This window comes from Gallus gallus, chromosome 12 (genome assembly GCF_016699485.2).
Source record: "Gallus gallus isolate bGalGal1 chromosome 12, bGalGal1.mat.broiler.GRCg7b, whole genome shotgun sequence".
Classification (NCBI taxonomy): Eukaryota; Metazoa; Chordata; class Aves; order Galliformes; family Phasianidae; genus Gallus; species Gallus gallus.
In genome coordinates, this window is record NC_052543.1 from 10,798,527 (window position 1) to 10,824,269 (window position 25,743).

The following is a 25,743-nucleotide window of genomic DNA, read 5'->3' on the forward strand; positions in this document are numbered from 1 at the left end:
GTGGCAGGAGAAAAGACAGGAGCACATGCTCATCACACCTTGTGGCACAGCCTGGACCTGGCCACCTTAACCCATCTCACATCCCTCTGAGCAAGGCCAAGCTCAGCCATGGCCCTGACACCTCAGTTAGGGAGCTGCCTCCTAGTAAATCACAGTTCAAAACCACATCAGCTCAAACACCAGTAAACCACCTTCACCAACCAGCCTCAAGCCTCTTCCATCACTGTAGGATCCCTCCTTCCCCCCAAACAAGCCAAAAACCTCAAGATATTACCTGCTGAAGGCTCATTTCCAAAAGCATCTCTGTTTATGCCAGCTTCTCTCCCACCATTACCTTCTTCTCTTGAGCGCTCCTTAGAAGGGCCTGTGCCAAACCATGCCCTCTTTCACAGCCCCAAGCTATATGCATTTCCCCCACATTTCAGAGCTCCTCCCCTCATGCAGGCTTGGACCACCCTCAGCTGAGCCCTCTAATTAGCCCTAGGCCCTGATGACAATCCCAGTTCCCACCTGGACCCAGCCCAAAGTTATCAGCCCTGGATGGGAAGACTGCCTGAGGACAAACTAGGGGTGAAGCCATGCTCTAACCAATTCGGTTTTTGGTCATCGTTAGCAAAGCTGGGACTTCACCTGTCTGCATTTTGGTCTCTGCACTCAGAGCCTGACTGGGACAAGCTCCAAATTCACATGCCACTTATCAGCCTAGCAGACACAGGCTCTCAGATTAAACACGAGGCAGGACATCAGATCTCCAAATCACGTTTCCACCTCTGTCATAAAATCATAGAATGGCTTGGGACTATAAACATCTCCTAGTTCCAACCCACTGCCATGGAGGTCACCGCTGTCCTCATGCCCATCCAAAAAATTAGGAGAGAAAGAGCCACTGCATTGCCTAAACAGGACTTCTGACCAGAGAAAGCAAAGCACAGTAGAGGTTATAATTTAGAAATGACTGAGAATATGAGATAAGAAATTGAAACATCTTTTCTCTGAAAGATTTTCTCCTTTCCCTCATAATGGTGGCTGTCACTTAGGCACACTAATCAGAAATATCACGCTGTTGTGGATGGCTCCACTTGAAGGCCCTGAAGGCTTCAATTGAGCGTTTGCATCTCTTCAGTTTTGCATGTCGTGGAGTAAAAAAAATGGCATTGTCACAAAAACAGTATTTCTGAGGTTGCTGAAAAGTGAAGGAAAAGTCAAATTAAAGGAAAACAAAACCAGACAGTTCTCCTGTAAATTCCCATTTGACCATTAAACCCCCCGCCCCCCTTTTTTTTTTAATATTATAAAAAATGACAAAATCTGATGCTCGTTTGACAGAAGAGTTTTGACTGGTGGCAGACCTTGACCAGGCAGGAGGAAGGAGGCGTGGATAACAAAGAAAGTGGGTTATGGACTCCACCACTGCCTGTTCCAACCTTTGTGCCGCATGGTCCCAGGGCTTCTCCATTAATGTGGCACAGATGTGCCTCCCCATGAGGGATCCTCAAGGACAAAGTCTGACAGAAGTGCAAATACACTGCTATGACTCAGAGATCCTATTTGTGAGGGTCTCTGGGGGTTACAGATACCTATGTACTCTCTATGAACAAGGCCAGTAAAAACCTCTTTCTCAGCAACACATCTCTCTAGCCTGTGACTAGATATTTGTTGATCTAATTAATTGCCTTGAAAGTATTAATTAGAACTCATCACAACAAATAGTGGAGTTTATTTATTCCAACACAAATTATCTTGCAGAAGTTGAAGAAAAGATGAGAATAAACAGCAGAGATTAAATTGGACTAGATCTTCTGTACCAACCTTCAAAACGAGCACTCTTATGCAATCTGAAATGTTTGTGTTAATAGATAACAGCTAGATAGATAGCTCACATATGGTGCACCAGCAATCAGTCATTTTCTTTAAAACAGATGTGTCTGAGAAGATTCCTGATAAGCAGAAAATATCAAAGTCAAGGAAGGAAAGGCTGCAGGCAGATGAATAGAAAGATCCGGCAAGGTGCAAGCTGGATTTTAGCACAGGGAAACCCCCGAGGGTGCTAATCAGCTTCCTTTTGATCACACCATAAGGGTGAAGTCTTAAACAGTGTCAAAGTGCTTTATGGAGTGACAAAATCAGTAATAAAAAGAAATCAAACTGAACTTCTCCTTGCCAATTACTATCGAGCCAAATGGTCCCCACAGAAGAACACAAGCCTTTCTGCAGAGGCCGCTGGGGGCCATTGGAAGGACTCAAAAAGCCACAGGCAGATACAGCCAAGCTGTCCCCTCCTGTTCCCCAGGGTCCTGCAGCAGCTGCAACCACAGCCCGCCTGCTCAGCACCACTCATGCTAGGGCAGCAAAATGAACGCGTTTGTCATCCCTTGCGCTTGACTTCACAGTTTTCTACAGTGCAGATATTAGGCTTGCACATCTCAAAATCACATCACATGATTGAGCTGTGATTGAGGCCCAGGTCTGTAGAATGAGCTGGTTGCTGTACAGCTCTGCTACAAGCTCCCTGAGAAATATTAGTCAAATCGTTTAAAATCCATTTTCTGCCTTTGCACAATGAAGGTGACAACTGCTCTTCAGGGGCCTTGAAAATCTGAATTCCTCACTGGGAAGTGTGTTCTGCTCCTCAGCTGGAAAATACTAGTGAAGTGCCAAATATTGTTATTAATTTAGCACAGCTAATTTGTTCCACGGAGATCAGCATGCAACTGCTGGAGCAAAGTGAGGGAGATGGCTCCAGCTCTCTGCACTGATGGCCCTCCAGCTACACCAGGGATCTGTGGCGTGGTATCAGGTAACTTGCATGAAGTCATCAGCACCAATTCTAATTTGCGAACCGTTCCCTGAGGCATGACACAGATTGATTCACATTAAACTTTCATGGATGCCTCTGATCTCATGCACAAGGCTGGATTATCTACAAGGCTCTGCCAGCAACACTGACCAGGGGGCAAGCACTCAGGCAGCTGTGCAGTGCTTGAGATGGGCTGTTGTGAGCTGTGGTGCCAAAGAAAACCCATGCTCCCTTGAAGAGAAATGTGTTACTGATGTGTGTTTATCTATCAGTTGTTGGAATACACTGCGAGGAGACTAAAGGTCCCCATGGCAGGTAAATGAACACCCTTCAGTTGTGCCATTAATTTCTAGAGAGCGAGAGGAAGAGTTTGCCAGCAAACTTATTGGCTGTAAATCACTAACTGGCCTTTCTGGAGAAGACAGATCTCTTCTTGCCCTGTGCTCCTCTTTTAGCCAAAAGTGGTCCTCCTCAGCAGCCCTTGCCCCTTCTAGAAGAGGTGAGGATCTGCCTTTCCCTTATCAGAGGCTGTTCCCCCATCCCTCAGGCTGAGAGGTCTCACTGACAGCAATGGACTCCCTGCATCAGCCCTAACCTGGGATGCTCACATCCCCTCTCAGCCCCATGGTGTCATGCTCAAACCCCGGCTCCTCTCCCCGAGTCCACGTGCGGACACGCTGCTGCCCTCAACACGTTACAGCCCGGGTGTTTTTCCAGCCGCTCTGACATAACAAAATTTCCAAGCCCTTTGCCCTCCCCAATGCATTATCTGCCACCAGGGACAGTTGGTCTGAATGAAGCAAGCCCCAGCCAGCTCTCTGAGGTCCAGGACATGCTGTCCATGGAAAAACAACGCAGCAGAGAAACAAAAAAAGTGAGAGACTACCTGGCTGCTGTTTATAGGCTTCTCAGAAAAAGTCAGCAGTCAACAGCCAAACTTGAACATGCACGTCACTCCTTTGCTTATGGAAGGCGAGCGTGCTGAATGCCTGGCCTCCTTTCAGCCCAGCAGCCCCATCTCTGCATTTGAAACCGTAACACTGGAATAAGGAGCAGAGCTCAAGTCGGTGCCCGCTGGACTCAATAGGCAATGCAGGTGCCAGAGGCTTTTTTAGATACAGAACAGTGATTCTTTGTGCCTTTATTAGTGTGGGTTGCTGGACTCCACCCTCAGTCACACACAAAACAATTCCTGGATGGATATTTCTAATAGGGACCTGAGAGTGCCTTCTAATTAGTGAGTTTCCCAGTACTCACGTCACATGGATAAATAACTTTTCTGCTTCAGGAAGTGCTAAGACTCACTCAAGGCCTCTCCAAGAATCAGCTACAGGGTCAGGAAAAGTGACATTGTTGTAGCAGGAAGGATGCAGAGGACCAGCAACGAGCCATCCCAGCCCCATTTCTCTATCTGCCCGTTGCAACTCCATAATGTGCTTTAGTTTCTGTTTCCATTCCTCTCTCTGCTCCCTTCCAGGAAACTACAGGCCACATTCCCCTTGATTTTCTCTGTCTGTCAGCACACGAGCAGAAGAGTTACAGGACATGCACTGGTGCAAGCGAGAGCTGGCTTCCCCATCAGTTCCTTGTCACTCCTGCGTTTCACTCCCATTTTACCTAATGACTTGGCTCACAGAGATGTGAACGCTGCCCTCCTCTCCTGCTGGCCAGAGCCCTGCTGGATGCTGTTCTGCACTGCAGGATGCTTGGATAGCAAGCTGGGGCTCAGCGAAACACTGGCCAAGGCATGCACACTCCATAGCGCAGGACAGGGGAGCTGATGAAAGTTCTCTGCAGCAATGTCTCCAAGGGCTACAAGTTTCATCCAGCCTTAACTATGCAGGAGACTGAGCACTAACAGGGCTTTGGGTCAGTCTGACCACAAAACCATTGAAAAAGTGGTAGTTGGGTAGAGAATGTGGTGAGAGCTGGAGAGGTGCTCTAGCTGTGGCTGGAGGAAGACCTGCAGAGTTGACAGAGCAGATCAAAGCTCAGCCCTGTGAAATGCTGAGCACTGGGTAGCTACAAACCCAGCAGTATAGGAACATCAGACCAGAAAAGCCATCAAGTACCATCTCTGTAGCTACATGAAAACACACTCAGCGTAAAAGCCAGAATATTCTTCACAACATCTACTTAGATTGGATTGGATTTAGATCTAGAGATTTAGAGATCTGGAGATTTAGATTGAGTATAAGGAAGGTTTTTTTTTGAAACAAAGGGCAGTGAGGCACTGGCACAGACTGTCTAGAGAGGTGGTGGTGCCCATCCCTGCAGACAGCCAAGGTCAGGCTGGATGGGCTCTGAGCACCTGATGGAGCTGTGGGTGTCCCTGTTCAGTTTAAGAGGGTTGGAGCAGATGGCCTTTAAGGTCCCTTCCAACTCAAACAGTTCTGATTCTATGATTTCTATTTTTCACACATCGCACAGCAGAGCAAGCTGGAACAAAACTAAGACCTGTGGGATAAGGACTGAGAGCCACAAAAGCATTGATGTCCCAGAAGGAACAAGCAAGAGAAGCCAAGGACCTGCTGGGATCTGCAGTCTCTGCCTTAGCTGGAAATTTTTCCTTGAGTAAGCCATGGCAGTCACTGCCCTTGGCTTGCACTGAAGTCAGTGGGAGCTGAGCACAACTCATTCTTTAAAAGCAACGTCTCTGAATGACAAGAAAGCACAGCATGGCAACTGCTGAACTGAATGAATAATGGGTTTCATAGGTGCTGTCAGAAGGGAAGAAGGAAAATCCAGCTGTCTCCAAACAACTTTCTCTGCACATTGGCAGATCCTTCGTATTTCTCCCAGATGGGGAGTGCAGGTCCAAGCCAAGTGCCCATGGTACAGCACACCCAGGCTTACATAATCCAAGGGGCCCAGGGTAATAATTAACACTGGCTCATTGCCATTGGCTTTGTGCTTGAGTCACCTGGCTGTTTGGATCACATGTACAGTGGCCATTTAGACAACGAGAAGGCTCCCAGCAAGAGGATTTAGGTAGAAACAACCCCTAGGGAGGGTATGGAGCAGGGGCTGTTGCAGACATTTAATGTGATCAGGGGAACGGGACAATTTTATGCAGATTTGCCTGGGTCAGTCCCAAGCACAACACACTGGCAAGCAAGCTCTCATTTCTCTCTCCTCGGCATCCTTTCTAAAAGTAGACATTATCAGTGCAGCCTGACTTTATCTCATGCCCCGTCTTTACCTTTCTTTGCTTATCTGATGTCTCACTTACGTGTCCTATCACTCTCAGCCTTCTGTAACCTGCTGTGTGCTATTGATATTTGGTCTGTGCCACTGTCTGGGGCAAAGGAGATTTGGGATGTCTTGGTTCTGTTCCCATTTCCCTCTGCTTGGCTTCATGATCTCAGACACATCACTTCACTGCCCTCCATTTAGCCAAAGGCCAAAGAAGTCAGGCCGCCTTACTGAAAGGTCACTTTACTCTCATTCCTTACACTTAGTTCTTACCTTCAATGTGACCTTCTCAGACAATGGCTGCTCATAACACTGTTCCCCCACTGCTAGTTCTGATGAAGAGTCTATAAACAGCCAGTAAAAACATTCAGAATTACACAGAGCACCCACAAGTGTTAGGAACCGCCTTCCAGTCACTACATCAAAGCTATAACACTGCACGTGTCCATTCATGCCTCCAGGTACAAATGCCTTAAGTCAGCGAGACTTAGCCATATGCATAACAGTGTCATGCTGCGCTTTACCATTCAGAGTTGCAAAAGCAAAGACATAATAAACCTATCTATGGTTGTGGCACCAAAGCACTCTAAATATTTATTTATCTTCAGGTGTGTAGACAGTAATCAAGCTTAAGGCAATGCCCCTTTTTTTCATAAGTCAGCAAGACCCATAGCCAGGCCCAGGCAGGCCAGTGATTCCAAGAAAAACAAACACCCTAAACTTATTCTTTTTTGAAATTTTAACTTTTTTTCCCTGCAACAAACCTCTGAAAACATCATTAACTTTCATGTAGAACTAACTCTCCTTTCACAGCAAAAACAGCCCTACTCTTCTGAGTAAAATGTTGAACATTTCACTTAAATTTCCCTACAGGTAAGCCTTTAAAGCCAAGGAAAAGAAAACCAACAAACCACCACAAACCATATTCAGAAACTGTACTTAGAACAGAAAAGGCAAAGAAACAATAAAGAAGAAAGAAAGAAAAAGAAAGTAAGTGTTTCATGGACAAAATTCCAGGCTAAAATATGGCTTAGATCTTACAATTTCTGCACTGCTGTGCTCCAGCAGTTTGCATTGCTCCACTTGTACCCTAAGTATTGCCTCTTGCAGACAAATAACAACTTCTGCCCCAAGGGCCTTGCAGGGTGAGTTGCCCAACATTACAGCAATATCAGAACTCCAGAGGAGATGGGGAGGAGACCGAGATGCTGGTTAAAAGAAAGCAACTGTTTTAATGCATTATGTTGGTAGGGTGAGAACAGAAGGGAATCGCTGATCCTCTTGACACAGGTTTGCTAATTAAAGCAAATAAGCAGTTAGAATACTTAGAACAGCTCTCCACAGGACTCTGGTCTTCAGGCTACATCTCAGGAGGGAACACAATAGAGTGACCAGAGCTTGCTTTGCCACGTCCCTCAGTCCTCTTGCTGGGCTCCTAGGGGTGCTCTGGGAGAAATAATCAAGATCTGGAGTTCCCTGGCAGATCAGCTGGCGTTCTGGTGGCTGTACTTCAAGGAGACACTTTCATCCCCAAATGCCCATGAGTCTAAGAGTAATCCCTGCTGGGAGATCTGGACCTGCTGCGCTATTGCTCCCATGGATACTCAGATAACATTACCGATTTCTTCTTCCAGTGAAGGCTGAACACAGTACAAGAGATGTCCCAGCTTGCAAACCATTAGAATCTCATGTTTGTGCCCACGTTGTTCTGCATGGGAAGCACCACTTCAGGACAGGGCATCTTCTCCTCAGGCCTGAGGCATGCTCCATACTGCAGGTCCCAACACCACTCTTCCAGACGTAGGATTCACAGCAGAGCCAACCAAAGCGCCTTGGCACCAAGACCTTTGCTGTGCCAAGCTGCTCTTTCACAATCCAATCCTGTGACTGCCGGTCTTACTGCATGCTCCTTCCATCTAAGGATTATTCATAAATCAAGTCCCACAGTGTCACCGTGATGCATTCACTGTCCCCATTTTACAAGAAAGGGAACTGCGGCACATGGCAATAGAGCCCTTTGCCCTGGGTCACGCAGTGAGTCACCATCCCAGCCTCAAACAGACTGAAGCCCTCCTCCTTCACGCTAGCCACTAGAGCTTGAATTTCCTCAAAACCTCAAAACCTGCTTGCTCTAATTTATTAACCGCAGTCTGGCTGCAGCTGCAGACCTGCTCCACAGCTGGCAGAAACCATAGACAGCATTTGGGTCCCAGCACTGCCAGGCGAGGTGTGAGGGCTCCGGCGAGACAGCTTATGCCTCCCAGGAACTCCGGGATGAGAAAAACTGAAGGCAACTTGAGGTGTGCTCCACCACCTCTCTGTTACCCAGCACCTGAAAGGCTACATCCAGGTGAATCAAAATTCCCATCACTAACGTCTTGATTACGGAGCTGGCGACAAAGGAAATGGCTGAATAATAATTTCAAGAAGGGATTTAAAATTTCCATTTTCATTTTTATTGTCAAAGTATTTTTTTATGAAGAACAAAAGAAAATATACAGAATTGTAACTTATGTACACTGGCTTTATAGGTATTTTTGTTTCCAATTTACACAAATTTTGATATGTTATTAAAAGATATTTTATATAGATATGCATCTATGTACAGTTTTATTTACATACATTCATAGGATGTGATATAAACCAGTCAATAGATGATAGTTCATTTATATTAATTTCTAGAGGACAAAAGGAATGCATTCGCCTTTGCTAGACCTGCTGTTCCTGCACAGCGCGGGCTGCTGCTCTGCCTGGCGCTATGATTGCAGCTTTCTATTTCCCATTTTGCCAACAAAAAGACAAACAGATGCTGTCTGCGAATGGAAAGGAAATGCAACATCCATTATAAAATCGCTCCTAATTACTGAATTCTATTTTCTTCTACAGCTTCTTACAATCGCCAGAGTTCAAGAGGAAAAATGAAACAAGAAGAAACACAATCACTTGCCTGCTACCATCTGATCATTTGCTTAAATTCCCTTCTTAGCCAGCTACCACACAAATTGATTTCTTTTGGCTGTTCTCACCCATTCGCCCACCCCAGCTGCGTGGAGCTCTGACATGGCTGTTGGTAAGGAAAAGTTCAGCGCTGAAGCTCACCCTGGGACAGAAGATCTCCTGGTACTGTCTCACCAGGTTGGCACCCACTGCTGGGAACCGGGACACCCAGACAGATGGACAGATGGGGAAATGGAGCCTCACCTCCAGCCAGCGAGGCATCAAGCTGAGCGGGCAGTGAGTGCTCAGTGCTCGCCAGGTGCAGAGCACAGTCGTTTGCAAGCAGCCTCCTGTTGCCTTACATATTAGACAACAGCTTTTCTGCTAAAGGTGGTGGATGCTTCAAGGCAAAGGAAAGCAGAGTTTCCTTCGACTCGTGGGCATCCTTTCACCCTCAATGGTAGCACAGGACAGGAAAAGCATGCGCATGGGATGCAGTGAGTCACACCAAAAGGCCTCTGCGCCAAGCCATTCCATCCAGCCTGAGCTTTGGGTTTGTTTGGGGTACATCATAGCTTAAATATATATATATATATATATATATGCATGTATGAATATATATACATAAATATTTATGTATAGCCCTAACCAAGGAAAAGGTAAAAGCGAGCTGGAGAAATGAGAGTGGTGCGGAGGCACGTTCCAGCACCCGCATGCCTCGCCTCCCCCTCTCCCTGACTCCCACTGTTCCTCCTCCTATGGCCGGCCCCTACAAATCCTTGGCTCAGGCAACCCAAAAACAAAGGAGTTGTTTTCATTTCAAAAGGAATTTGCTGTTTCCAAACTGGACAAATAGAGCAGCTTAATAAAAACTCACAATGAATGGCCTGTACATGAGCAAAGCCCTCAGGAATGCCAGGGCTATAATTAACTAGCAGCAAGCAACTCTTACATTTTCCTGTGCAGCAGAAAACAGCTAAAAATAAAACACTGTAATTTCCAAAAGAAGCAGCAGCAAAGGAGGGAAAGATAGAAAGAAAGGGAAAAAAGCATCCTTAAAAAAAAGGGGAAAAAAAAAAAAAAAAGGAAGAAACATCCCCCTCCCCTGACCCCAAAATAACTTCATTCTCAAATCATCTTTAAAGGACACGGGATACTCGGACACGGTGGTATCAAGTAACAGCATTGACTGTTCTGTGAAGACAAATAAATTATCACTAGAAATATAGTGAGCAAAGTGCTGTCATCGGCTGCTGTGGGACGGCTGCGGGAGGGGAGGTGGGAGCAGTCAGTTCACGGAGCGCACAGAGCGGCTGCTTCGCGGGAACCGATGCACCTTGACGTGTTTGGACAAGTGGTCGCTTCGGGCAAATTTCTTCTCGCAGACGGGACACTGATAGGGTTTCACCCCCGAGTGGGAGCGCCGGTGCCGAGACAGCTCATCCGACCTGGAGAACCTGCAAGAGAAGGGAAGGCTTTTGAGACAAACGAATAAATACTCACATGGCCTCAAAACATCTCCTCGGGCCACTGGGAGACTCTCCTTGTGGAAAAGCCCACATAAGCAAACTGAAAGGGTCAGGGCACACAGCAGAACCACTCCAGTCCCAGCCAGTGGCCAGCAGCGATGATGGGAACACACAATTAACCCACATAAACTCTTGAACTTGGTGCAATGCACGGAGGCAACGTTTGTACGTAGAACACTTGCACTAAGCCCAGTAATAAGCGTAAATAATAAGGGTACAGCTCAACTGAGACAGCTCTGCTCCTTATCCCTCTGCAAGTCCCCTTCCAAGACAGTCCCTCAGTCTCTCTCCTGCAAATCCAAGCACAGATCCTTCTCAAGCAGTGGGAAGAACCAGCATCCCACAGGTGAGGTCTGCTCCAAGCTCCATCACCAGCATCACGGCAGATGCATGCTGAGATGGGCCCCAGATAATTGCCAGACACAGCTACCCAGAAGCTACACAGTTTATCAGATCCAGCCAAAAACTGGCCTTTGTACACACTCCTGCTGGCTAAATAAAGAAGACTGAGTACGTTGGTACCAGAGATGCTCAGTGTTATAACAGCTGAAATCCAGGTGGGCCCCAATGGCCGTTAGCATCGATACTCCATGGGCAAACTGAAATCAAGATGGAGACTCTAATTACCAAATTTATCTCCCAGAGTCATTTTAGTTTTAGATGTTTCCCAATTTCCTTCTCAACAGAAACACCCCCAGTCAGCCATCGTGAATCCCACAGGCATTAATGAACTCAACTCAGCCAATCCTTTGGTCTCAGCAGCTGGCTCTGCTTCCAGTCTGGACATGACTGGGAGCCACAGGGTTAATTAACAATGTCACGCTAAAACAGCCCTGTCCAGATGGGTGCAAAAAATTTGCTGCCTGACAAAGGGCAATTAAGAGTTTTGTTGCCAGAACAGTAACAAAGAGCGGTACAGAAAGCGAGCCTGCAAGAAATGGTATCAGCTGTTTATTTACAATAAATAAATGAAGTCATGGGCACTAGTGGAATAAATGGGGGAAAGAACATGTAGAAAAAATGTGCCCTTCTGGAGCAAAATATCACATCATCAACCGGGTGGGTACACTATTTTTATGAAAGGGGAAAAACAGGACTGCTGGGCTCCTATGAATAAGTCCTTCATGCAAGGAAAATAAGTTTCCACATAAAGGTTTTAATTAGTAGAGATCTCCCGCCATGAGCTGCAGAATGAGGTGCGGGCACTGGGAAGTGCTCCTTCCATTCCCACAGCACTTCAGACTACTGCTGCTGCTCAGAGAGAGCCCTGTGGATGGAGATATTCAGTGAGGCATAGACAGGATGCATCCATCCCGGGGGTTTTTCTATGGGAGAATCCTTCACCCATTCTCTTGCTTTCTTTGCCTTGCCCTTGCTTTGGTGTCCTCAAAGAGTCACAGACACCAAGAAGAGCACCAGGCAGATGCTCTAATGGAGCCACCAATTCATTCCTTGCTGTCTCTGTGGGACTCAACTAGGCAAGGAAGGGACCAGTTGCCCACAGTGGCAAGCATGTCCAGGAAAAGAGGGAGCAGAGGGAGGAAAGCTCTTTTGCATAGAGCTGTCCTCTTATATGCCAACTTATCACCCCGAGAAGGAGTGAAACCAGATGTGGCCGTGTTGCCTTGTCCCATGTCCTTGGCTGTTAAGGTCACCATCTGCAACACACACAGCTAATCCCGACAAGAGCTCCACAAGCACATTTCAGTGGGAACTGCATGGATGGTAAGGGAGAAAGAGGTGCACATAGGGAACAAGTGGCTCTGCTCCTACCCGGGGAGCTCAGATGAGTTCATCCGATAAAAATACACACTGCTTCATAACGATGTCCTTAGCTGAAAAGGCAGGAATGTTGCAATACTGTTCTCCAGCAGTCATGGAAAGATCAACTTACAGAGCCCACAGAAATAAACGTCGAGCTGTCAGTGTGTTTACAGAAAAACAACGCAAAGGTTAGGACAAGGAAGCTGGGAGATCTGGTGGCCTGGCTCCACAGCGACACGATATTTGCAGCACATTCTGGCACTGAAACCATGCCCAAAGATGCTGCAAACAATCCCTGATGGAAAGCCAAATTCAAATGAAAACAAGGCACCCCCAAGGAAGACCTCACTAGCCCAGCTTACTGCTGTTTGCAGGATTCCTCCCTCGAAAGAAAGGTAGAGGGAACTGGGCAATCCCACAGCAACTGGAAGTCCCCTTCATCCCTCTCTCTGGTGGTTACCTGTAACCACATCTCCCTTGGAGACCAATCCTGGATCTCTGCAATGCGTGGGACTCCCAGCCATGCAAGGACCCATGGCTCACAGGGCATCAAGGTCAGTAGCTTCGGCAGGGACTCCATGGTCCCAGCTGTGGCCACCAGCCCCAGGGCAGCCTCAGGTTGTGCCTCTGCCCTGTGGTGCAGGGTAGGCCCTGGATGCATCCTGAGCTGCTCCCAGCCTCTAAATCCTCACAAACAGGCTGTCTCCTGCAGAGTGGGCTGTGGGAAGTGCTTCCAGATGAAGGATGTGCAGGACATTTGAATACTATTGCCTAATCCCACAGCTTTTCATGCTGCTGCCCAGGGGACGGACAGTGAGAGCTCTCCAGCCCCTGACATGGCAGAGCTGCTGGGCCAGCCTGGCATGCTGATGGAGCCATCTCAGGAGCAGAGAACCAGAAGCTGCTGAAGGCACCGGACATGGATCAGCACATCAGTACAGAGGAGTATGGAGCACAACGGGTCACCTCACCACCTCCTCCACTCTGCCAAGCACACCCGGTGCCAAGATTCAGCCTCCTTGTTGGCTTTCCCACTGTCTCAGGGGCTGCGGAAAGGTCTGCACTGCACACAGCCCTACCCTGGTGTATGCAGCTTCCTCACAGCAGCACTGCCCAGCGAGCAGGGTGAGATTCAGTCCCCCCCCACGTAGTCACTCTGTGTTAAGCAACTTCAAAGTTAAGCAAACACACTTCATTGTGTTTTTGAAATGACCATCTTCAGTGAGCTCACATCTCAAGTGTCTTCGGTGAAGAATAAATACACAAGCACAAGAATGTGGGAAAAAGGGGAAGAAGCGGAGCCCGGCAGTGCTGTAGTGTTTAAATTCATTCAAGATGATCTAAAACCGGGGGAGGACAGAGAGTTTGGATGCTTTGACGTAAGTCATGTGGGACACTGCTCTCACTGCACTTCTGGAAAAGGCAACAACGCTGTAGTGATGGAAGGGGCTGAGCAATTCAGCACTCAGCAGGGTCTGACACGGGAGCAAGGTGCACAGAGCCCTTCTGTGCTGCTCACCTGGGAGGATGCTGCAAGTACAGCCACCAGCCCGAGGCTCCTCAACAATGCATCCCATGCCCTAACCCCTGCAGCACCCAGCTGCAATGCTCAGCCTCCACCCCTCCTTGCCCTACGTGCTTCCCCCCAGCTCTGCAGCCTTCTCTTCAGGAAGACAGAGCTAGAGGAGGTCACCCAAAGGCAACACTTCACACTCCTGATCCTAAGCCACAGAAGTCACAGGAAGCACTGCTGTAAATCTTGGCATGGACCAGATCCAAACCTCACGTGCTACATGCGTTTGCCACAGAAATGAGATTTTTGTACGAGGAAAGCCAACACAAGACCCAGGGGCAGGATGCGTATTGCTGCCTGCAGCGTGCACACTCACACCAACATAAACGGGAACGAGTGCCTTTGTGACAGGCCAGAAGCAAAGTGCCTGTGCCTGGTGGGACCAGGGGGCTGAACAACACGGTGCTGCTTTCAGAGCATCCTGAGCAGCCACTGAACCCTCCGCTGTGCCACACCGCTCGCAGGCACAGAAAGAAAATCCCCACCCATCCGCAGAGCCACACAAATTGAAATGGGGAGGGGGGAAAAAAAAAGGATAATAGTCAAAGAAATGAATTGCATCAAACCATCTAAGAGGCAAACTTCAAATTTGGGCCAGTTTGGGAACAGGATTCTGCCACATTCTGACCTTTTCCCTCAAACCAATTCAGCCATCTCTAACTGCTGCCACGTCCCACAGAGTTGCATTTTTACTCCCAGTTCCTCCTGTGACTTTTTACCTTGTCTGTTGCCCATGATCACCACCTATTTCCTCACCAGCCATTGCTCACTGGAGCTCTGAAGGATACTCTTTGAAAGAAATCTGGTTTAAGTTAATACAAGGGAGTTAGGGCTATGTTTTGCTTCCACCATAACTCGTGGTGCTTTTTATTAACACTCGCCAGCAGGCAGACTATTAGCACGGCTAATTGGAAAGAGAGACAGAGGCCTCCATCAAAGTCTCTGGCAAAGAAATTCAACTTTTTTTCTTTAATTTTTTCAACTAGTATTAGAAAAAAAAAATAATAGAGATTGCCTCTACAAAATTCTTTGCTCAATCAAACCTGCAATCTTCCATTCAACTCCATCTCAGCCTTTTGGGGATGCTGTTACATCTGACAGTTTTTTGCAGCTTTGAGCAGCACCCACGCATTTTTCTCAATCAATGCAGAGAATAAAACCCAGAGCAGCCTGGAGTGCCACTGCCAGCACTTGCAGAAGGCGTGGGATGGAGTGCGTTTTCTACAAAACTGCACAGAATGCTGCTTTTCTTAACCATACTCCCTTAGCACAGCTCTTCACCGACCACGTTTAGCCTCGTGCAGCCCTGATTCACACCATGATTCCGCCCTAAAGCACCCTGCTCATTTGGTACCAGCTGAGCATGCGCAGCAGCTGCCCCGTTGCAACCAGGCCATCACGGCTACAAGGTACTGCCTGCAGTTACAAACTTAATCTGACCACCTTAGTACCAAATACCAGTTATAATAGGCTGTTTCTTTTCTTTTCTTTTCTTTTTTTTTGAAAAGACACTCATCCAGCTGGTGGCAGCAGGTGATGCTCTGCCATTTCATATATCAAGTCCACTGGATTACCCAACAGGAAGAAAAGGTCTTAATTCTCAAGCAAACCGAGCCAGCTTTAGGAACAGAAATTGTTTATAAATGAGAGTGCAAACCTATTTGCTCAGCAAGTTAGAGAGGGGGGTCAGACACTGCTGTGCCCCAATACTAACCTCCATCCGCAACCTGGCCACGTGCAAGCAAACGGCTTTTCTCCCGTATGCCTCCTCAGGTGGGCTTTCAAATGGCTGCTTTTCGTGTACATCTTGGTACAACCAGGGAAAGAACATTTGTGCATTTTAATGAGTTCTGCTGCAGGGTTCTTTTGAAATTTCTGACCCATGATGATTCCCGTCTGACCCTGGATCATGCCTCCTGGCCCAATCGGCTTGGCAGCGATGGGGACAGGAGCAATGCGGACAAATTTAGAGGGCAAGTTCAAATTGGATGACTGAACTATCTGGGGCACAAGGGCAAATGTCTGTCCTTGGATGTTGACTAGGAGCTGTGCAATTTTAATGTTCTCCTGTGCTGGTCCTTGGGAACTAGGGCTCGTGCTGGACTCCTGTTTGATCTGTACAGGCTGAATTTGGAGCATAACCGGTATGCCATTCTCCAGGGACACTCCTCCATTTGAAGCTTGGCCACCTTCCGTCGAGCTGCTCAACTGTTCATTTTTACTCTCTTTTAAAGTAGCATTGGGTAACATATGGTCTTTTTGCTGTAGCGAAGCAACAGAAACTTGGCTGCAAGCTCTCAAGTCCTTGGTCTCACTTTTAGGTCTTTCTTTGAGCTCCAGCTCCATGTTTTCTTCCAGAAATTCCTCAATTTCCTCAAGCGTGGGCTGAAATGGTCCAGAATCTTCCATATCCACAGCGAATTCAGGCAACCTAAAATACTCCTCTTTCACTATGGGCTGAAGTCTCCTTTTGTCCCACCATGACGCAGCGGTGTTCCCCAAAGATGCCTGGGACAGCAAGTAGTCTAAGATGCTGTCCTGACTCTCCGCACTGGATGTGCTTCCATAGCTGGAGCTGAGAACCTGGGATTCCGGGCTGGAACAAGAACAAAAGCTGGACGAGTCGCTGTCATCTTCTGACAGAGGAGAGGGCAGCATTTGGTAGGACCTCACCCCTGCTGTCATGTCCCTAAAGTATCCCAGAGAAGACCTTGTAGATGCAAAGGATTCATCAGTAGGCACCAGGTGATCCACCATTCCTGGGCGAGCTCCTACAGGTATCCCAGCAGCATATACCACGCAGCGAAGGTTCAGGTGAGAGCCTGGGTGCAGAGAAACAAACCACCAGCAGTCAGAAGTCAGTTTAATTATTCACCTCCATGAACTAAACCTCACAAAGCCCTCCAGCTTGCAGGAAAGTCCGAAGCACGCAGCCTCACCGTGCACGTGCTGCTGCACGCTTTGCTACGTTCATGCCACCCCCAAAGGACTGCCAGGGCCGAAGCATTCTGCAGGATTGCACCACGTATTTGCAAAAGAATTCTTTCAGAAACCATTTCACAACTGCATGTGCTTTAGATTTACAGCTCCCTTCCAGAATATTACTGCCAAAAGGAAATAAATGATGGGCTCTCACCTAGCAGTGAAGCCAAGAGCCAAAGAAGGGAAGGGGAGAAGAAAAGAAAAAAAAAGAAAAGTGCTGAAATTTTCACCACCCCAAAAAACAGAAAAACAAACAGACAAAAAAAAGAAGTTTATTGCTGGGCTCCATAAAATGCAAATCCTTCCCTCATCTTGTAGCTTTCCACCAACCTTATTTTTAACTTCCTCCATTCCACAAATACAGGCTAATCAGTGTAATGCAGGGATCAATCTGTCAGGAGCCAAAAATATTTACTGTGCTTCAGCATTCACTAGGCGGATTTTCCCCTCCAGATGTAATGAATCAGTGTGCCAACGTCATCATCACCTGCACTGCCCTTAACAAGGCTGGCACTGCGCTGAGCTAATTACCGCGGCCAGCTGCCAGCTGCCTGCACCCCATCCCTTCACATCCCATCCCTTTGGGTGCAGAGATCCAGGTAACCCAACCCTTGTGCCCGATGCTGGGAGGGCTGGAGTGGTCCCAGTTCCCCCCGCAGAGGTGGCACCCTATGGGACTGCACTGAGCCCCAACCCCATGGCACCCACACAGGCAGCAGCACAGCATACCCACAGCCGGGCACGTCCCACGGTCTCCCATTTAAGCTGAGCAAAAGGTTACTGGGAAGCGGGGGAGGCAGAAGGGGGTATCTGTGGGTCTGTTGTCTTTTTTTCTTTCCCACTCCCCAGGGAAAAGAAAGAAGTTGCTTACGGGCTGGAGCCTGTGCCCCTCGCAGTGACCGCGTCCCCCCGCACGGAGCGCGCAGTGGCCCTCAGTCATCCGCTGAAGGTGACTGATTGAAAGCAGAGCCCTACGTGTGCATAATAAAACAACTCTTTCTGGGGAAGGCATGCGGCGGGCAGAGATAGAAGTCATTTGATCAGCCTATGAGGGGTGCGTGTGTGAATTAGGAGGCATGTGACCAGCGCGAAGGAAATGCCACTCAGGCTTGTTACACGCTGTCATTTTCCACAGGCTCTGCTGCCGCGCTTTGGACGCTTTGCCATGAATAGTCAATAGGGACAAGAACCTTCCTGCTGCTACTGCAGCCCCAGCTCCAACATGTGCCCATCTTTGCCTTCTCTGGGGAAAAATGAAAAGCCGTATGCGTGCTCAGCAGTGAGCGTGGCACACAGCACCCTCAGAGAGCTCCATCCCACTGACAGCACCTATTCATATTCTGCAGGAAATGGAGGGGGGAAAAAAAGCCTTATTTCTTAAAGACACAGCTTCCTCCTCCATCCACACATGGAGGCTGAAAGAGCTTAGAAGCGAGCCCGCGTGTTCCCCTGCTCTGTGCAGCTCCGAACGCTCACATGTGCTGAGCGCGAGGAAGTTCACACAGGGGTGAGCGGCACAGCCTATAACCATATCCTATAGTAAAAGCGAAGAGCCAGAAGAGCTGAAATTTGACACATAGCTCAAAAAGCCAACAACAAACCGAAGGCTGCTGGAGGAACTCTCCTCCCGGACTGCAGCAGAGCGGTGCCGAGAGCACACCGTGTCTTTTCTAAGAAGCGCTGGCGCGCTCCGAGCAGCTGGCAAGGCTTCCTTTTGCAGAAGGAAAAAGCTCAGGTTTTCTTTAAATGCCTGCAAGAGGCTGGAAGCCACGTATCAGCACGGCCCTAATCGCAGGGAACAGAACTAAACCCGGGTGTGAATGTGGGCTGAAAAGAAGGAATGCCGACAGGAGCAGTGAGCAGCAGAGCTGGCAGGGGACGGTCCGTGTGCACGGTGCCACCTGCATGGCAAGAGGACGGGGACTGTCCGGGGCGAACGCATCAGGCACAGCACACACCGGGGCTGCATTCCACGCTCCCAAAGCTCGCGCAGCAGCCAAACGGATTTTGGGGAATGCCTGGAATGCAGGATCGAGCCCAAGCTATATTTTATCCTAAAGGCCAAGCCAACAACCGAAGGCTTTCATCCCCGCTTCGTCCAAAGGTGCAGCCAAAACCAGGAGCTTCAAAAACAAAAACAAAACGCCAGAGCTACGCGAGCGATGAGAACGAATGATGGTGTTTACATAAAGCACCTCCAGCCCTGACAGCAATGTGAGCGCGGGGCAGCTCAGCGCGGGGCAGCAGCTGCTCAACTGTGCGACACCACAGCCGCCTTCGGAGAGGTCCGAAGTGATAGGATGGCCCCTGTGCCAAAAACATGTTGTTCTGCTGAGATGCGTCCAGCTAACCGCCGGCTTAAAGAGCAAAATAATAATAAAGGGAGCGAGAGGGTACATTCTGTCTCAGAATGACACCAAACGTTAAGCCCTGGGAATTTGCTGAGAGCCGGGGACTGTTTCCCAGTTAGTCACTTCTGGACTGTCAGCCCAGCGCCGCCGATAACGCAGCGCTACACGGGCTCAGATACACTGACACTCATCTGCTGCGTGTGTTGCTGCAGCACTTTCAAGTTTAGGACCGATCCCTGCAGGGTTTTCCCTTGCCCCATAGGCTGTAAATCAGTGCAGGCTGACTCCTGCCCCACGAGCAGAGCCACGGTGTTTCTAAGATATTAAAATGGAAGTCAGAGGGAAAAGAAACAATAGTAAAAATTAAATATGTACGTGTAAGTGAATAAAATGATCATCAGCAAAAGGAGAAACCAATGGCCAGGGAGCCCATCTGCTCCCAGCCCTGCTGCAAGGTGGCTGCGCAGCTCATCGGACATCAGGGCACAACAACACTATTTAGGGGCCTCCCTGCCTTTTTCCTACCCCACTGCTTTTGGGAAGCTTCAACCCCCCCCCCACCAAGTCCCTGTTTTCTTCCGACCGCCCCTTTCACACTCAAACTTTGGCTTCACACAAGGCAGCCAGCAGCGTTCCCCCCCTGCACCGAACCCCAAAAACAACACATGGTGACAGCGGGTCAGGGGGGGCACAACTCACACTCCAACACGAGCACAGCCACATCTCCACTAATGCAAAGCATTTGGTTGGTTGTGGTTTTTTTTGGTGGATTATTGGTTTTGGTTGTGTTTGGGTGTTTTTTCTTTGGGGGGGGTGTTTGTTCAGTTGTTTATTTCTTAGTTTTCCCTATTGTTAATATATTATTTTTCCTCTCTCCCTCTTCAAGCTGTTTTTTCCCCACCGCTGGAGAATGTGACCTTCCCGGACGAGCAGCCCCTCTCAATCCCCCCCCCCCGCCCCACGGCGGTACCGGGGGTTCCTCTGCCGGACCGCACACCCCCGCACCGCGCCGAGCTCCGCGCCCCTCGCACGCCCTTACCTGAACTCCTCCACCAGCCGGCCTGAGGGGAAGGGGGGGTGGAGGGGGGAGCTTGGGGGAGAAGAGAGGCGAAAACGCCGAGAATGCAAAAACGGCGTTGAAAACGCAAACAAGAGACGAAAAACCGAGAAATAAATAAATAAATAAATAAATGATTTTTAAAACCCGGAGAATCGAAAAACGGCAAAAAAAAATAAAAATAAAAAAATCAATCACTTAACCGCCAAACGGGCGGAAAACAAACAAACAACAACAACAAAAAAAAAAACTCCCAAAAACAACAACGCACAACCAAACCGAGGAACGAAGGATTCCCCCCCCGGTCCCAACAGCGCGGCGGGACGCGGAGCGGAGCGGGCGCAGCTCCCCCGGGAGGCGGCGCGCGGTGCGGCGCGGCCCCGCGGCGTAGTACTATAAACCCTCCGGCACGGCGCCGGCGGCCGCGGGGGGGCCGGGGAGAGGCTCGACCGCGTCCGCAGCCCCCATTGGCCCCGCAGCGCCGGGGGCCGGCCCGTGCTCAGCCTCAATGGGAGCCGCGCACCGCACGGCCCGGCCCCCGGGGCAGGCGGGGCGCGGCCACGTGCGAATCCCCGCGGGTGTGCGAGTGCCGGCTGTGCAAAGCCCGTGGGTGTGCAGGACCCCGGTGCTTCTCCTGCACGTGGGAAATCACTGCCGGCTTCTCCTCCAGCATTATTACAGTCAGCTTAATATACGCATATATATTACTAGTTTTATATGTGCACAGTATTGTTTGTATATCTACCTATGCACATATATACACAAACATATATATACAAACACATGTATATATACACACACATATATGCAAATATATATTCATATACATGTATATACAATATACATGTGCATATACACATGTATATACACACAATACTTTGTATGTGTATTGTCTACACACATGTACGTATATACACTATATATATGCATAGATATAAAGCCATAGAATGGCATAAAGATCATCCAATTCACATAGAATCACACTGAATCACCAAGGTTGGATAAGACCTTTCAGATCATCCAGTCCAACCATCCATCCATCACCAATATCACCCACGAAACCACATCCCTCAGTCCAACATCTAAACATTCCTTAACACCTCTAGGGAAGGTAACTCCACCCCCCCCCCCCCCCCCCCCGTGCAGCCTGTACCAGCACCTGAACACTTTTCGGAGGAGGCATTTTTTCCTAATATCCAATCTGAACCTCCCCTGGAGCAGCTTAAGGCCATTACCTTGCCTTATCACTGTTAACAGGGAGCAGAGGCCGACTCCTGCCTTGCTGCAACCTCCTTTCAGTAGAGAGCAATGAGGTTTCCCCTGAGCCTCCTCTTCTCCACACTGAACCATCCCAGCCCCTCCCCATCATACTCGTGCTCCAGACCCCTCACGGCTCCGTTGCCCCTCTCTGAATACATTCCAGGACCTCAATGTCTTTCTTGTACTGAGTGGACCCCTCAGTACTCAACTGAACACTGATCCCAACCCCTCTGCAACGGACGCACTCTTTATATATGTTACACACACATTTCTAAGTTACATGCCATACATACGGGGACTCAAACGCACCAATATTCATTTGCTATGTCTGCTGCTGCAGCCCTTGCTCGTTCAGGACCGATCTCTTTAGGGTTTTCCCCTGTTCACTGGAAGATTTTAAACCTGCTCATCAGCAGCTTTCCATTTATTTCCAGCCAAGTTCCATTTATATGCTTCCAACCCTGGGAAGGCGCAGGCTGGGCTACCAGAACACAGCCTCGTGGCAGCAAACCTGTACAACCTTCTGAGATCCCCATCAGGGAAAAATTGGGATATTAGGAACAATTTCTTCTCTGAAAGAGTTGGGATGCACTGCCTCAGGCTGCCCAGAGAGGTGGTGGAGTCACCATCCCCGTAGGTGTTCAAGAGCCACGGAGATGTGGCACTGGGGGACGTGGTCAGTGGGCACAGTGGGGGTGGGTTGGAGTTGGACTTGGAGATAGTGGAGGTCTTTTCCCAGTCTTAACGGTTCTATGGTTCTGCTGCTCCAGGACTATGGGCTTTGGGGATGACCTGGTGGTGCCCAGGCAGCCCTGTGGGGTCACAGAAATCATTTGTAAGGGGGCACTGAGGGATGGGAGGGCTTTGTGCCCTGACCTTCCCCCAGGTAGGTGAAGTTCAGCTTGATGCAACGCAAAGGCATTAGATGGAGAAATTTCAGTACAGCTAAAATCCCAAACCCTCAAGATCGAGCTTATTGGAATGAGAACTGCTTGCTTGTTCAGATAGGGAATTATCTTAGAATATTTAGTACCATGGAAACAAACAAAATTTACAACCTTAATTTTACTATTATGACCTAAATATGCATTGGGACACATTAGAGGTCTCTCTAAATTTGGACATCTTCTTTAGATTTAAGTTCCAGCAAATTCCAGCTTTCTACTTCAGAAGAGGGAGGGAAGTAGCATATTTACCCACGTGCAAATAAAACAGTGCACGCCCCACCTTTTTGAGCTGCTTTCACTTCACGAGGCCAAATCCTTTCAGTTTCCCTACCAGCACCATGCAGGGCTGGCTGTATTCTGCTATTACACAAAGGCTGAAGTGTGCAGAAGGCTCTGGAAGACCCAGATGTGTGCAGCTGTTGAGATGAGATGTCCATCCGCCTTTCCTTTGCTTCATGGGATGAGTAACTTCAGCCACACTGCAAACCCTGCGGAGCATCAGATCCATTTAATGCTAGGTAATAGCAATCATTGGGAAGCAAAATGCAATGGAAATAAGCACACATGTAACTAGGGATTCTGTATTTCTACAAGATTTCCCCAGGGAAAAAAAAATATATATGCATGTAGGCAACACGCAGTGCCAGGGAAAATGAGTCCCCAGCATCCAGGATGAGCCTCTGACCTGAGCTTGCTTGTGCACTATGTGACAAGTTCTGGATGCACCAACATTCTTGCACGTGTCCAGGTGCCCTCTGCCACACGCGTGGGATCAGTTGTGCTGGGAAACCCCAGGGAAGTCCTTGTCCATCTGCGGTGCCTACGGGACCTCTGGGTGTTCAGCAGTCTTGCAGACGTTCCTGCCCTGACCAGGCTACTGGGCAGCAGGACACCGTGGACAAACATCCAAAGTCTGCTTTTTCTGCCCAGGCATAAATTCTAGGCACAGAGAGAGGACACGCTGAAAACAAACAGCCCAATATACGACAGCACGAGTTCTGAGGTTTAATTTCAGCATAAAAAATTTCACTCTTGGGCAAACCCACTGCTGTGCAACAGAAAATAATGAGAAAAAGTGCAAAAGTCGGTGTTGCTTGGAGCCCAGGTCTGGTGTCATCCTTTGTGAAGGATGTCCACAGCTTCATCCTCTACAGCATCTTCTCTGAGCTGAGATTTTATCCGAGGAGTTTTCTTTCCCAGGATGATCACACTGAGGTTGTTGTGAGGCCTCAACCCACAGCCGTGGTTCTGGGGTCCATAGATGCACTTCTGGGCTTAAACCAAAGTGGAGATTTATATGCGACAGTGACAGTGCTGTGCACCTCTAAAGCTGTGAACTGATTTTCTGATCAATTCCTTGAAGCCCTGTGACAGTGAAAGCAACTGGCACACAGCTGAGCTTTGCTCTTGGTGTCAGATTCACTGTGAGGTTTTGCTTAACGGCAGAAGAAATGCACGTATCTACATCAATGCAATGACTTCTGGTCACTTCTGACTGCCAACTCCCGGTGCAATGACTGCTGGCCTGGGGCAGGCTGTCAGGTTAGGGTTAGAGAGATCCGTGCTGCTGTCACCGATGGCTTTGGATCAGCTTTCTTCTGCTCGATGGCTTCATTTGGTACTGCAGCAAAACTCACCCCTGCTCCATGCTGTAAGATGCAGTTGTCTTCTCCCCATCTCACGCTTTTTGTGCATTGTTAAGACAGTTCCTTCCCTGTTCATCTCTTCACTGGGAGTCCTTTTAAAACCTGTTCACACCTCTGGCCCTTGATCCTGCCTGGGGATTTTCCATGTTCTTTTTGCCACCTTTCGGGAGGGAATTTCAGTCAGACTGGTTTTCCTGCTCAGACAGCCTCTGTGGCATTCCTGTGCCCGCCAAACACAGGGCCGAGGTGAGGTTAAGGGACTTTTCATTGTCCTTTGTCTCATGGCTGTGTGCTAAAGATCCAATCAGGAAAGGCAAACACAGCTCAGCACTGGAGCCTTTTAACATTTTCCTGGAGATAATAATAGCACAGCATTATCAAGTCAAAAAGAAACTGCAGGCTGATGTTGATCCCAAGCTGTAATGCACAGAACCGATAAAGGTGGGAGAAGGAGCAAAAGGCTCATCGGCTCTGTGCTCAGCGCTGTTTGGCTCTGCCCACACATTACCTTCCCATCTGTGGCTGTCCCAAGGCTCATTTTTCCTGCCTCAGGTTTTCCCATCTTCTGTCGGTTGTGCAGTATTGTGTTACAGACGACTTCCCATTTCTGAGGGGGCTGGAAGGGAAAGGGAGCTTTGCAGATGGGCAGAAGGAGAGATTGTGCCGCACAGGTAAGCACTGTGCTGCTGCCTTAGAGGTCACCTGCTGTAGTTCTGCACCAGCAAACTGTCAGTAATGAGGCAAGCCTGCCTGGCAGAACAAGGGTTAGTTGGGCTGCATTGCTTGCTTGCACACTTCTACGTTCAGATTGACGTTGCTCTTTTCCAATGAGAGAAGCAAAAATAATCAGGCAAAGAAAAATTGAGGACTTCAATCCATCAGCAGATGGATCCCATTTAATGCCACAACACCAGTGGCCGGACCCCGCTGTCCCGCTCCTTTCAGCCCCATTGCAGGGACCAAGGGGAGCACCCAAGCCTGTCAAACTGCAGTAGCACTGTGAGCACTTTAACTCGGCAGTCCTTGACATTTGCAGATAAGGACTGCAAGTTCTTTCGGTACTACAGAAATATTGACACAAAGAATATGTTTATCCCTGACTGTGGTTCTGCAGGACAAGGTGGAAACGGCAACAGCAATCTCAGGGTTTAATTTCTTTGGCCTTGCAAGGGCATCTCTGCTGCAGAGACAACAGTTCATTGATTCTTCTTTTCCTTCTTTTCTTGCCTTAACTAGTTTGGAAATTATGTTGTCTTTTTAAGTCAGAATTACAGGTCTAGAGAGAGATAAGATAGAAGAAACTCACTCTAGGCTTTTTATTATTTTTAATGTTAATGCTCCCTGGCACATTAAAGACAGTGGGGAGCTGAGCAGAGTTTCTGATTTTCTCCCAAACTTTCTGCTCATTAAGACACTGAGAAAGAACATCAGCTGACTTTCTGGCTGTTTTTATTACCAGGCCACCTTTACCTAGGTCCACTTCCAAACTTGGCTTTCTATGCAGACCTCCTGCATTTCAGTATATGGTCAAACACACCTAAGAGAAGTGCTACACCCAATGATATGCTGAACAGACCGGGGAATCAGACCACCTCCTGCAGTTCTAGAGGTTCCAGAGCAAGGGGAGCAGCCCAGTTCAAGCTGTCCCTCCTGAAGATGCCTCAGGGACAGGCAGGTCTGTCAATGAGACAAAATCCACTGACTC

General features: G+C 48.6%; 1 protein-coding gene and 1 long non-coding RNA gene across 26 annotated transcripts in view; one reads left to right on the forward strand and one right to left on the reverse strand.

The window, feature by feature from the left end:
* Window positions 1-8,425: 8,425 nt before the first annotated feature.
* KLF15 (Kruppel like factor 15) overlaps window positions 8,426-25,743 on the reverse strand; it is a 34,334-nt gene continuing 17,016 nt past the window's right edge. For 12 of the 25 annotated variants that reach the window (XM_046900050.1, XM_046900038.1, XM_046900043.1 and 9 more), the window contains 3 exons: window positions 22,673-24,654; window positions 15,510-16,617; window positions 8,426-10,386 (listed from right to left, as the gene is read on the reverse strand). In XM_046900050.1, the coding sequence (XP_046756006.1) occupies window positions 10,218-10,386; window positions 15,510-16,617; window positions 22,673-22,829 (1,434 nt within the window). In that variant the 5' untranslated portion in view covers window positions 22,830-24,654 and the 3' untranslated portion in view covers window positions 8,426-10,217. Of the gene's footprint in view, window positions 10,387-15,509; window positions 16,618-17,107; window positions 17,737-20,167; window positions 20,376-22,672; window positions 25,716-25,743 lie in introns of those variants that run through there. The other 13 variants (XM_046900057.1, XM_025154676.3, XM_046900056.1 and 10 more) reach the window with 8 other exon arrangements.
* LOC124417156 lies at window positions 19,264-20,367 on the forward strand. Its single transcript, XR_006931298.1, has 2 exons — window positions 19,264-19,873; window positions 20,015-20,367. It is a non-coding gene; the product is annotated as an uncharacterized LOC124417156 (long non-coding RNA).